Source organism: Rhincodon typus, chromosome 22 (assembly GCF_021869965.1).
Source record: "Rhincodon typus isolate 14 chromosome 22, sRhiTyp1.1, whole genome shotgun sequence".
NCBI classification, from domain to species: domain Eukaryota; kingdom Metazoa; phylum Chordata; class Chondrichthyes; order Orectolobiformes; family Rhincodontidae; genus Rhincodon; species Rhincodon typus.
Window position 1 is genome coordinate 14,641,934 of NC_063353.1, and position 12,996 is coordinate 14,654,929.

A 12,996-nucleotide genomic window follows, 5' to 3' on the forward strand; every position below is an offset into this window, starting at 1 on the left:
CCCCCCCCATTAACTTTTCCATGCAATTGAATACCATCACCCCTCCCCCACCCCCAACACTATTTAGTTTAAATGTGGACACAAGGAAACATACAAAATAGCTCCCAAAAGCGTATGTTTCCTTGTAGGTTCAACCATGTTGAACCGATCCGTATTTATTCCAAGAAGCATTATAAGAGGCAGAGTCATACAGCATTGAAACAGAACCTTTAGTCCAACTACTCCATGCTGACCATGTTCCCAACCTAAACCAGTCCCACCTGACTGCGTTTTGCCCATATCCCTCCAAACCTTACCTATCCATGTACTTATCCAAATGTCTTTTAAACATTGTGACTGTACTTCCACCACTTCCTCTGGCAGTCCATTCCAAGCACTAACTACTCTCTGTTTAAAAAAAAGTTGCCCCTCATGTCCTTTTTAAATCTTTCGCCTCTAACCTTAAAAGTGTCCTCCCTAGTTTTGAACTCCCCCACCTTAGGGAAAAGACCTTTGCCATTCACCCTATTTGTGCCCCTCATGATTTTATAAACTTCTATAAGGTTACCCCTCAAACTCCTATGCTCCAGCGGAAAAATCCTAGCCAATACAACCTTTCATAACTCAAACCCTCCATGCCCAGCAACATCCTGGTAAAAATTTTCTGAACCCTCTCAAATTTAATAATATCCTTCCTATAGCATGGCGATCAGAACTACACACAGTACTCCAGTTGAGACTTCTGTAGTGTTCTGTACAATCTCAATGATGTCCAGCTCCTATACTCAAAGGTCTAAGCAATGAAGTCGAGCATGCTAAACATCTTTTTAACCACCCTGTTTACCTGTGATGAAAATTTCAAAGAGTTATGTACCTGAATCCTTAGGTCTCTCTGTTCTACAAGACAACCCAGGGCCCTATCATTAACTGTATATTCCCTGCCTTCTTTTGTATCACTGAAATGCCATACCTCGCATTTATCCAAATTCAGCTACGTCTGCCACTCCTCAGCCCAATGACTCAATTGATGTAATCTTTGTAATTTTAGATAAACTTTCTCATTGTCCACTCTACCACCAGTTTTGGTGTTATGCACAAACTTACCAACCATGTCTCCTATATTTTCATCCAAATCATTTATATAAATGACAAACAGAAGCTGGCCCAGTACTGTGGAGCAGCATTGGTCACAGGCCTTGAGTTGAAAACAACGTTCCACCACCACTCTCACTCTCTCCTACCTTAAAGCCAATTTTGTATCGAATTGGCAAGCTCACCCTGAATCCCATGTGATCTAACTTTACTAATTAGTCTACCATGCGGAACCTTGTCAAAGGCTTTACAAAAATCCAAGTAAACAACATCTCCCACTCTGCAGCCATCAATATTTTTGGTTACTTCCTCAAAAAATTCAATAAAATTTGTGAGAAATAATTTCCCTTGCACAAAACCAAGAGTAAACAGAAACTCATTGACAATAGGTTCTCTGGACAAGTTAATAGCAGTTTCTATCTCACCAAAAAACTGAAAGTATGGGAGGCATTCGAGTTAATGGCTGAGACAGTTAACTTTTCTCCTTCAAAAGATGGCACTATTGTACTATACTTGCCATAACACAATATTTAATATGAAAGCACGATTTAACTGTACGGGTTAATAGTGTGGGATAATAGCCATTTTTAAATTTTGAACTGTTTGCCTTATGGTTGCAAATAGCCATTTTGCACAGCAATCTCAGAAGAATCTGTGATGACAGCACCAGCCACCACTTTCAGCTGAACTAACTGAACTGCATGACACTGTTCTTTTCTTTATAATACTGAGAATTACAGAAGGAAGTGCCCTATGACTTACCTGTTCTCCTGAAAAGGAATGCAAGTGATCTTCAAGTGTCATTCTGAAAACCAACAAGAAAAAGGGGCTAGCCATCATTTGCTCCAAGAAATTATCTGTCAACAAAATCCATAACCATTGTGTATAGAAGCCATAGCATCTACTAAATCTGACTTCAAGTTTCAACCCCTTCACTTCAGAAAGGGAATCTTTAAGCAAGCCAGATCTGCAACAATAATAGAGACTGATCCCATTTTCATCTTTGTACTTAACTTTTATTCTTATTTACCTAAAATGTTTGTATCAGAGTTTTAGACGGAAACGTCTATCACTTTTTGTGAAAAAACTTTCAGCAAAAACTGTACAATAAAACTAATCTCATCTTATTTAAATCATACATTGAAATGCTCAAACTGAAAGGGGGCTACATATGAGCATATACAAATTATTGGTTTACAGATCAGTCTTGTTTACAGATCACTCTAAGGGCATGCGTGGATTGCAGTCGTGAAAAGCTGAAACATCTGTTTCTTGGTAAATAAAGAATAATCTCCAATGGCTGCTAGAATGCCATATAATTGCCCCACAGCCACTATAATCTGTTTGTCCCCAATTAACAGTAAAACTCCAGTTCACTGAATTCTCCCTGAGCAACATATGGTGCATGTGTGTTTAGTGTATTTTGTTCTTGGTGATTCTACTTTGTGAGAGTTTACAGACTATGTCTTCACCTTGTATGCCATGTGCATTTTTTATGTACTTGCTTAATAGGAGGCAAAAGTGGTGAGTGGCTGTTAATTATCCATTTTTACTGCTTATGAAAATAATTGGGATTTGGCATTTCCAGCTTACATTCATGTCCTATAGGGCTTTGTATTGGTGTTTAAAGTTGTGTGAAACTATCCCTTTATATTTTAAATAATAGGGAAAGTTGTGAATTAACAATTCATTATCCAGTACGTGTCCTTAACTTTTACTCTTAAATTATCTATGGTGTTGACTTGATAGAGGTGTACAAAATGATCAGAGGTATAGATAGAATGGATGGCCAGAGACTTTTTCCTAGGGTGGAGGTAGCTATTACGAGGGGGCATAGTTTTAAAGTGAGTGGAGGTAGATATAGGGGAGACGTCAGTGGTAGGTTCTTTACTCAGAGAGCGGTAGGGCTGTGGAATGCATTGCCGGAGAGGGTAGTGGAGTCAGCCTCATTAGGGGCATTTAAGCGGCTATTAGATAGGCATATGGATGATAGTGTAATGTAGGGCTGGAAGTTAGATAGACCTTAGGCTTAGGGTAAAAGTTCGGCACAACATCATGGGCCGAAGGGCCTGTACTGTGCTGTACAGTTCTATGTTCTGTGTTCTATATTAAATTAGTTAATGTTTTACCTGATGTGCATGGTTGAATACTTTACTTTCCCTTGTCCATCAGAAATGGTATAGTCCTAATTCAGTTGTATGTGCTTTTCTGGCTATCACAATTGCTGCCCCTGGTATCTGAGAAAGTTTGCGCTGCTGGCAGGAAGCCTTACCCCTTAGCCATGAAAACCAGGATACCTGACGCATACTATTTGCTAGTACAGTAATAGGGTGAATCTTCCTCCTAGTGGCACCAACTCAGAAAAGTGACCGAAACTCAATTTTGACTGGAAAGGAACATTATTTATTATTGAACACCAATATAGAGCCACTACTTGTGACATTCATAGGCTAGTTCCAGCCGGGACATGTGGTTCTGCACAACCATCCCTGGGCCTGCTTTTTTTTTTTTTTAAATCAACCTATTTAAAAATGGTATTCCACACTTCTGGAGCAAGTCACACCTGAACTCAGAACGCTTAGCTCAGAGGTAGTAACACTACACTGCACCAAGATAGCCCACCTGGTTTGGTTTTTTTTATATCAACCTGTTCAGACGTGTTATTCACCTACCTCTAGTGCAAGTGGGACTTGAACCCATGCCTTCTGGCCTAGAGACAGGGACACTATCAACATACCTTAAGAGCCCTGAGTGTCTCTTAATTTTTTTTTCTATTTCCAGGAGTGTTCAACACAACACCACCAAATCACTGTGACTTTCTTTGTTTTCAACTATTAACCACCACCAGTAATCACCTATGCAGCCAATTAGAAGTTTACATGCAAAACCTATTATTGGCAATGCAAACAATCAAAAGTTGGGTAGGGAGTTGTAGATAGAGCAGGAAGGGACTAAATGAAAATAGAGTTGGACAGGGAAATAAAGCCCTGTATCCCCTGCTTGGGTATGCTTTGTTAAAATAGATTTTCTAATTAACCAGTTCAAAGATGTTATTATGTACTCTGGAGTAGATGGGACTTGAACCCATGTCACCTGGCTCAGAGGTAAGGTCATTGCCAATGCACCATAAGGGCTCTTGAATCTTCTTTTGTTTCGTTTTTTAAAATGCACATGTGTTATCACACACAGCCAAATGACTTTCACACCACCAAATTACCATGACTGTTTTTTTGTTTTATCTATAAATCACCCATGCAACCCCGTATGGGCAAAATGAGCCATCGAACATGAGGATGTGTAGGAAGAGCAATAAGTGACTTAAGTCAACATGGAGTTGATGGGGGAAATAAAAAGCGCTGTATCCCTTCTGGGGTCTGCTGTATTTTTTGTTAAATCAGTCTGCTCAGAGATGTTATTATACACCGCTACAGCAGGTGGAACTTGAAATGAGGCCTCCACAGCCGAAGATAGGGACACTACCACCAGGCCACATGAGCCTTATGGAGTCCGCTTTATTTCATTTTCTATTCAACCTGTTCAGAGATGTTATGAGACACCTCTGGAATGTGATAAGACTGGAAATTGAGTCTCCTGGTCCAGAGGGAGGGATACTACCACTGTACCACAAAAGCCTTTGCCACAGGTCTGCTTTATTTATTTTTTTCTTTTTCCGTTTATCCAGAAGTGCTATCACACAACCAAAAGGCTTTTCCACCACCAAATCTCTTGTTACATTTTAAAATTTATTTTAAATGACTTTACCATCACCAATAAATACCTGTGTATCCAATCAAACATTTAGAAGCAAAGCTCATTTTGGGCAATGTGAACCATCAAAAGTAAAGGTGGAGTAGGGACAGCGGGATAGGGCTGAATCAAAATAGAGTCAGAATGGAAAATAAAACTTTCCCCTGCAGTGTCCTCCTCTCTCTAAAGGCATTGAGAGCATTGATGGACAGTGTGTACTCCCTCCCCAAGGACACACAGGCTCAAACATAAATGCGGAAGAGGGACGGACAGTTGGCAGATAACTTCCTCCACAGCCCACTGCCTGGACCTGTTTATAGCCAGCCTGGTCAGTCCCAGGAGCAGACTCATGAGGAGGTCCTCCAATCTGCCCATATCCCTCCATACTGGATGCCAAAGATCAGGAACGTAGGACTGAAGTACAATCAAAAACACAAAAAAATTTTTAGTAACTAAAAAAGGGCATAATTGCCCACAGTTATACATACATGGTCCATGGACTCCATAGTGCAGCAAAATTTTGGCGTCACATTCAGTACAACATCATGGGCTGAAGGGCTGGTTCCTGTGCTGTACAGTTCTATGTTCTTTGTTCTAAAATAAACTGATAGTCTAGGAATCTGTAAACTGCTGCAAACTATGGTTAGGGGCCTGCTTTACTTTTCTATATATACCCAAAAGTCCTATCACACAACTGAGTGACATTCCCACTACTGAATCACTGTGACTTTAAAAAAAATATATTTTTAAAACTGCTAACCACCACCAGTAAATACATGTGTAGCCAATTAAGTAGTTACGAGCAAAGCCCATTATGGGCAATGCAAAGATTTAGAAGTGAGTGGTGCTGTTAGAGAGGGAAGGGACTAAATCAAAATGGAGTTGGACTGGGAGATAAAGCACTGTATTTTCTGTGGTGCCTCTGTCTAAAAGCATCGAGTGCACTGCATGCTCCCTCTACAAGGACACCAAGGCACCAACACAACTGTGGAAGAGGGGCAGACAGTTGGCAGAGATGACCCTCTCCACCGCCCGTTGCTTGGATCTGTTTATAACTAGCCTGGCCAGGCCCAGTGCAGACCTACGAGGAGGTCCTCCCATCTGCCCACTCCCCTCCGCTCCGGATGCCCAAAGACCAGGAACATAGGGTTTTCCAAATACAGGTATTTCTCCCAAAACACGTTAGTTGCATTCTTGTGTGACCTTGTGCAATAGAAAATCGCATTATAGGGAATTCGCTATATCTGTACAGCAGAAAGTTTGTGTTATCCAAACAGCATCCACTATTCATCAATTGCGTTATGAAATACACGTTATAGCAGAAATACTTGTAACTAAAAAGGGGGTGAAAATGCCCACAACTAGCGTAAACATGTTCCACAGACATCACAGCATTGCAAAATAATAGTTGAACTAGGAGGTCGTGAACTGCTGCAATCTGTGCTTATACTGGACTATTGTGTGCAACACCCATCTATCCCAGGACCCAATAGAAAATAGGACTCCATGAGGGATCTGCTTTATGTTTATTTAACCTAATTTACGGGTCTGCTTCATAAATGGCTCAGTTGTTGAGTCCATCTGAGCAAGCCATTGCCGGGAACTCATACACAACAAGCTCCACGAGGAGATTAATTAGTGATTTCCTGTGGGCTTTGTCGGGTTATTACAAATATGTATTAGAACTAATAGAAATCATGCATAAATTAGCAGACAAATAATAATTTAAATAAAAATGTAAATTTGCATTTAAAAGTCTCTTCAATGAATGCATGTCTTGTTTGCCATAAATACCTGGTGTCACTCTCTGCACAAATATGACATTGTGTAGTTGCACAGTTCCACAATATGCTATTCTTTATCAATGCAGATTAGGTCAGAAGTATTGTTGATAACTTTTACCATTGAATTTCACAAGTATAATTATCACCAGGAAGGCACTCTCTGTAAATTCTTGCTCGAATTGTTTGTGTCTATTCAGATGATGTAGCTCTCCAAGTTTCTTTTAAACTGAACAACCAATAAAATTTCAGTTCACTGTTTGACATCTCTAGTAAAACAACCATCTTTTTAACATCTCACATCTCTAATTACTTCTGCAAAACAGAAGTCTTCCGAGGAGAGATTTTTCTTCTTCTGCCTTTGTGTAACTTCTCTTTGTGCTGCAAGTACATGCTGATCACCTTTGTCCTTCAGCTCTCCTGCTTGCAGTTCTTCTTTGTGTTTGCCAGTCATACAGTTTGTGATTTTTACTTCTTCCCTGCTGGTGCTTGTCAATGATTGTCTGGTCAATTGGACAATAATTTCTTATTTTGAGATAAATTTTAATTGATTCAATTATAATTGATACAGATTCTTAAAAGTCCTTTTCAGACATTCTTACAGTTACAGATTGATGAGATACCTTTAAGAAAATACAAATTTTCCTGATGGCATTAGTTCTTGATCAATGATCAAAGGTCATTGCACTCTCAAATTATTCATCACCTTTATAACCTTGACTTAATCAATAACATGGCTGGCACAATGGTTCAGTGGTTAGCACTGCTGCCTCACAGCACCAGGGACCTGGGTTCAATTCCACCCTGAGGTGAATGTCTGTGTGGAGTTTGTGCATTCTCCCTGTGTCTGCGTGGATTTCCTCTGGGTGCTGTGGTTTCTTCCCACAGTCTAAAGATGTGCAGGCTAGGTGGATTGGCCATGCTAAATTGCCTGTAGTGTCCAGGGATGTTTGGGTTAGATATGGGGAAATGCAGGAATAGGGGAATGAGTCAGGGTGGGATGCTCTTTGGAGGGGCAGTGTGGACTAGTTGGGCCAAATGGCCTGTTTCCACACTGTGGGGATTCAATGATGATGAACTTGCAAAATGGTTTTGGCTTGTCCAGTCCTTAGGAGATTTTGCGGCTTGTCCTGTATAATTCTGCTCTTTTTTTGATCACAATGTTATTTCATTGCTCCAATGTTTTTTGAAAGAGACACTGGCAGTTTAATCTAAAGAAAATAATTTTATCCCTCAGTTAAATTAACAGAAATTTGATAAAGTTCATTATATATTGATATAATACAGCAATTCCCACCTGTAATATTCTATCCAATGATAGAGTGAGTTTTACTTTCAGACAAATTGGAAGTGATTCTATTTATACATTGAGACCAGTATTTTTTCAAGATGGATTAACTGTAAACTGAAATTAAAAAAAAAAAATTTTTTATCCTTTACAGTTCCCAAGAGAATGAATGGAGCAGCAGGACAAAGAACTTTGCCAACATGACAAATTTAAAATATGGGGAGGTGAGTGTCAACCTCAAATTTTATTTGTTGAACTGGAACACTTTGTGTTCACCATCTGAGGTACTTAAAATTGGAATTAGGAATATGCCCTTTGGCCTTTCAAGCCCTTTTCATCATTCACTTAGTGTGTGCTGGTCCTGTACTTCACCTCCACCTTCCACACTATCCCCATTTCTCTGCTTTGAACCAAAAGTATGTGATTAGTCATCTCCTTTCCTCTAGGGCAGAGAATTCTGAAAACCTAGAATCCTACGAGTGAAGAAATTCTGCCCTAAACAACTGACACGTTTTAAGAATATGATCCATAATTGTAAATTGCCCAAGCGGAGGAAACATGCTCCCATCAATGACCTTATCATACACCTTAAAAGTATATTTCAGTGACATTACCTCAAATTCTTTTAAATGCAAGGGATTATGGCTTGGTTAACTCAAATTTTGTTACTCAGACAATCTCCTTATCCCAGGTGTCAGTATAGTGAACAATCATTTTAATCCCTTAAAGGCAAGCATATCCTTTCTCAGGTAAAGAGACCAAAATGGTACATGGTATTCCAGGTGTGATCTAACCTGGGTCCTATACAATTATGTAATGACAAGTGTTTGGATGAGGTTCCCCAATTTCTTAAGGTTCTGAAGTGTGACCTCAAATTGTCAAGCTTCTGGGTGAGAAGGGAGGAACTGGCTCCCCTCTTCATTCACCTGCCCTCTTAGTTGAACACAGCAAGGTTAATTTAAAAAATGATCCTCTCCCACCTAAGACCAAAATAAGGAGCTAATTATCCAGGCTTTCTTGAGTAAATGAAATAGTGAGTTTGTTCATTACTAAACGCAACAAGAAATAACAACACAACTCATATATGCATAGGTTAGAAATGAGACAAAAGTGCAAAGAGGATAAACGTTTAAAAAAAATGAGTCAGTTCTCCAAGTTCCATGAAGACTAGACCATGAGAAGTTGTGTCCGTTACATTTCGATGTTGCTGGTAGCAATGATGTTGGTAGGCAAATGGTTGATTTTGAGATTTTGCAGCACAGCGAAAGGCCTTCTTCTTGTTTGTGTTTAACTGCAGCTTCATTTGCTTCCATTAAAGAGAGATAGACTTTTTTTTAACTTGCAGCACAGGGATGATTATGAATTTTCTCAGCTGTGACCCTTGCAACACACACCTTTGCCCACTAGCATGCACCAACCAGAGTTGAACATGGCTTTTAACCTTGTTCTTGTGCATTTTGAAAGTGGAAAACACAAACGTGTCTCTTGTCAGATTGTCCTCTTTCTTCCTATCATGTTCCCAATCTGAGATAACTGACAGGACAGTACAGTTTACTTTGCAGTGCAATTATCCCTTTTGAAGACCACTTCCTTGAACCTTCCATGATACTCCTCAATTGTGAAATTCTTGGCTATTTCCAGACAGTCTTGAATTACATTGCTCAGAATTTGCAATCTCAGTCTTTGTTTGGCTGTATATGTTCTCTTTAAAAAAAAAACGACACATCTTACGATTAATCTATTGTTGTTATAATTGAATTAGCTTTATTTTAAATTGAATTAGCTTTATTGTCACATGTGCTCACCCAGTACAACATTACAGCGCTATCTTAGGTACAAATGTACCTTCATCCATCTGGTTCAGTAATGTCCTTTAGGGAAGGAAACTGCTATCCTTACGTGGTCTGGCCTATATGTGACTCCAGACCCACAGCAATGTGGTTGACTGTTAACTGCCCTCTGGGCAATTAGGGATGGGCAATAAATGCTGCCTAGCCAACGGCGTTCTCATCCCGTGAATGAATAAAGAAAAAAAATAAAGAAAAGTAAGGAAATAAGTAGTCCAGCATTATAGGTCATAGCAATAAATTAGAAAAAATAAAGAAGTAAAAAAATTCAGAATATCAGTGTTTCTGATCCAGTCCATGCCAGCACCTAGTCTTAAGGGAGACCTCCGCCGCCTCGCTGCCGCCTGCGTCAGATCCACTAACACAGGAATCATCCCACTTTAGGTGCCATCTCTTTGCTGTTGGGCCCTCTCCACTGATGCTACTGAATCCGCACTTGCCCTGGAACCAAGAGTCCCTGGCTTCACTGTCATGCCAGGCCAGACCAGGCCACTGCTGGGCCACGAGTCCTGCTTCGGCTGCAGATGTCTCCTTGCCAGCACTGCCATCTTGAAGAGTCTGCTGCTGCCGACACTGCCTTCCCCGATTGCTGAAGGAGCTTTGCTGCCACTGCCGCCAGTCCTAAACACTGGAGAAAACCTTGTTGCTGCTGCGACAGGCCCCGAATGGCAGGGTACTGCATTCATCTGCTTCTGGCCTCCTATCGCCAGAAGAACGTCCTCAGTATCTCTGCCTCCTGTCACCAGGAGAAATCATGCCAGACTCTGCATGTGGCCTGCTCCTGCTGCTGTGCTGATGCTGCTGATCAACTGCCACAGAAAAAAAGAAAGAAACAGCTAAAAGAAAATGAAAATAAAGCAAAACTAAAGAGCAGAAGCAAAAGTGAAACAAAAGAAGGAAAGTAGATGGGAGAAGATGGGCCCACATGCAGCCCTGTTACTCTGCTGCCATCATAATCCCTCATTGTGGCAATTGTAATAATAATTATTTACTCTTATATTGCAAATCGCTTTTGTGATTTGTAAACAAGGAGAGCCTTATCTTTTAATGGCAACATTTCCCATTTTCACCATCTTATAAACATTGCTTTTTGTTTCCTTTGCTCCCAAAATAGATAAATTTACCCTTACTTCTAGATGTTTATATTCTAAATTCAGCCCCTTATGCCAGAAATAGCTAAATCAGATTTTCTGTCCTTTCCTAAACCCTTTCTCTGCTAGGAACTTGCTGTCCCAGTAACTACACACAGCACAAAGTGACTATGTGCTGAGCAGTTGCGTGACGAGTAGGTTTGGTTATGCCATGATAGTTAGTAAATTTCATTCTGCATTAATGGCAGGGTTCTCTTCTTACACCACTGATCTGGGCAAATGATAAGGATTGGTGTGATAGGCTAGCATTTGCTCAAGAAGATCTTATTTACCGGTACCTTCCAAGGGATCCAGGCACTGTGGCAGACCACCCACGTTGGGGTCCAAGTAAGTAGGGGTTTGAAGGGTCAATGGTGCTGTTGCTTCAGTTTCTGCCACCCAGCTGAAAATCCCTGTGTCATGTTCAAGAGTGAGAGAAGGCCTCCTTCCACTGGTTGCATTCCCTGGACTTGCAACACAGAGTTCACTCCAAGATTCTGCATCACCGTCTCACTGCACTTTACTTAAGCCATAACGCGCTGACACTTCAGGTTCTGCAACATCCTTGAGTGAGCTGCTTACCACCACATCATCCACCTGAACTCGAGCAACTCGCCTCTGTGAACCATTTTCTGAAGCTGCTTTTCAGCTATTAGTTCAAAAACAGGAGGAGGTTACCATTTGGATACAGACTGGCTTGAAGGTAGAAGACAGAGGGTGGTGGTGGAGGGTTGCTTTTTAGACTGGAGGCCTGTGACCAGTGGTGTGCCACAAGGATCAGTGCTGGCTCCACTGCTTTTTGTCACTTATATAAATGATTTGGATGTGAACATAGGAGGTATGGTTAGTAAGTTTGCAGATGACACCAAAATTGGAAGTGTAGTGGACAATGAAGAACCTCAGAGCACAAAGGGATCTGGATCAGATGGGCCAATGGGACAAGGAGTTGCAGATGGAGTTTAACTTAGATAAATGTGAGGTGCTGGCTGCTTTTGGAAAGGCAAATCAGGGCAGGACTTATACACTAAATGGTAAGATCCTGGGGACAGTTCTTGTAAAAGAGACCTTGGTGTGCAGGTTGATAGTTCCTTGAAAGTGGAGTCTCAGTTAAATAGGGCAGTGAAGAAGGTGTTTGGAATGCTAGCCTTTATTAGACAATACATTGAGTATAGGAGTTGGGAGGTCATGTTGTGGCCGTACAGGACATTAGTTCGGCCACTTCTGGAATATTGCATGAAATTCTGGTCTGCTTGCTATTGGAAGGATATTGTGAAACTTGAAAGTGTTCAGAAAAGTTTACAAGGATGTTGCCAGGGTTGGAGGGTTTGCATATTGGGAGAGGCTGAATAGGCTGGGTCTATTTTCCCTGGAGTAATGGAGGCTGAAGGGTGACCTTTTACAGGTTTATAAAATTATAATGGGCATGGATAGGGTGCTTTCTATGTACTTGGGAAACTTTCAAGCTGCTGCTTACAGACATCCATTTTAAATCTCTAAGCATGGAAAAAGCACATCATCTTTTAAAGGGACCACACAATGTTCCCCCCACCCCTCCGGTATTTCACACACACCAAATTCTAACTTCTTGCCTCCCAATCTGAGTACTCAATCCAACTTCGCAACACCTCCCCCCTTAAGAAAAAAAATCATTATGAAAAGATGTCTTCACTTTTTTTCTTTTAAAATCTTAACTCCATTATATTTCTAGATCCATAGCTCATTAATCTGGAGTTACACATTTTATACTAATTCTGTTTATATACAACATTGAACATTACTGTTTCTATCTTGTATAAACATTTTTCTTTTAAACTCGAGTTACAGCATCTGTGACGATATTTTCGTGATCCGCAACATGTACCATCTGTAAGTTAAATGCTTGTAATATGAGACTCCAATGAAATAATCTAGCATTCTTGTCCTTAAATCTTTCCAGAAATGTCAAAGGATTGTGATCAGTGTAAATAATCGTTTCTGATGCATTGTTTGCAATGTCACATTAAAATGCTGTAAGGCCATTACCAAACTCAATAGAGATAGTAGGAACTGCTGATGCTGGAGTCTGAGATAACAAGGTGTGGAGCTGGATGAACACAGCAGGCCAGGCAACAACAGAGGAGCAGGAAAGCTGA

At 40.6% G+C, this 12,996-nt stretch overlaps 1 protein-coding gene across 1 annotated transcript in view; it reads left to right on the plus strand.

The window, feature by feature from the left end:
• Positions 1 to 12,996, plus strand: part of LOC125485755 — a 103,639-nt gene that overhangs the window by 27,041 nt on the left and 63,602 nt on the right. The window contains exon 5 of the mRNA XM_048610123.1: positions 8,042 to 8,111. Within this exon, the coding sequence (XP_048466080.1) occupies positions 8,042 to 8,111 (70 nt within the window). The remainder of the gene's footprint in view (positions 1 to 8,041; positions 8,112 to 12,996) is intronic.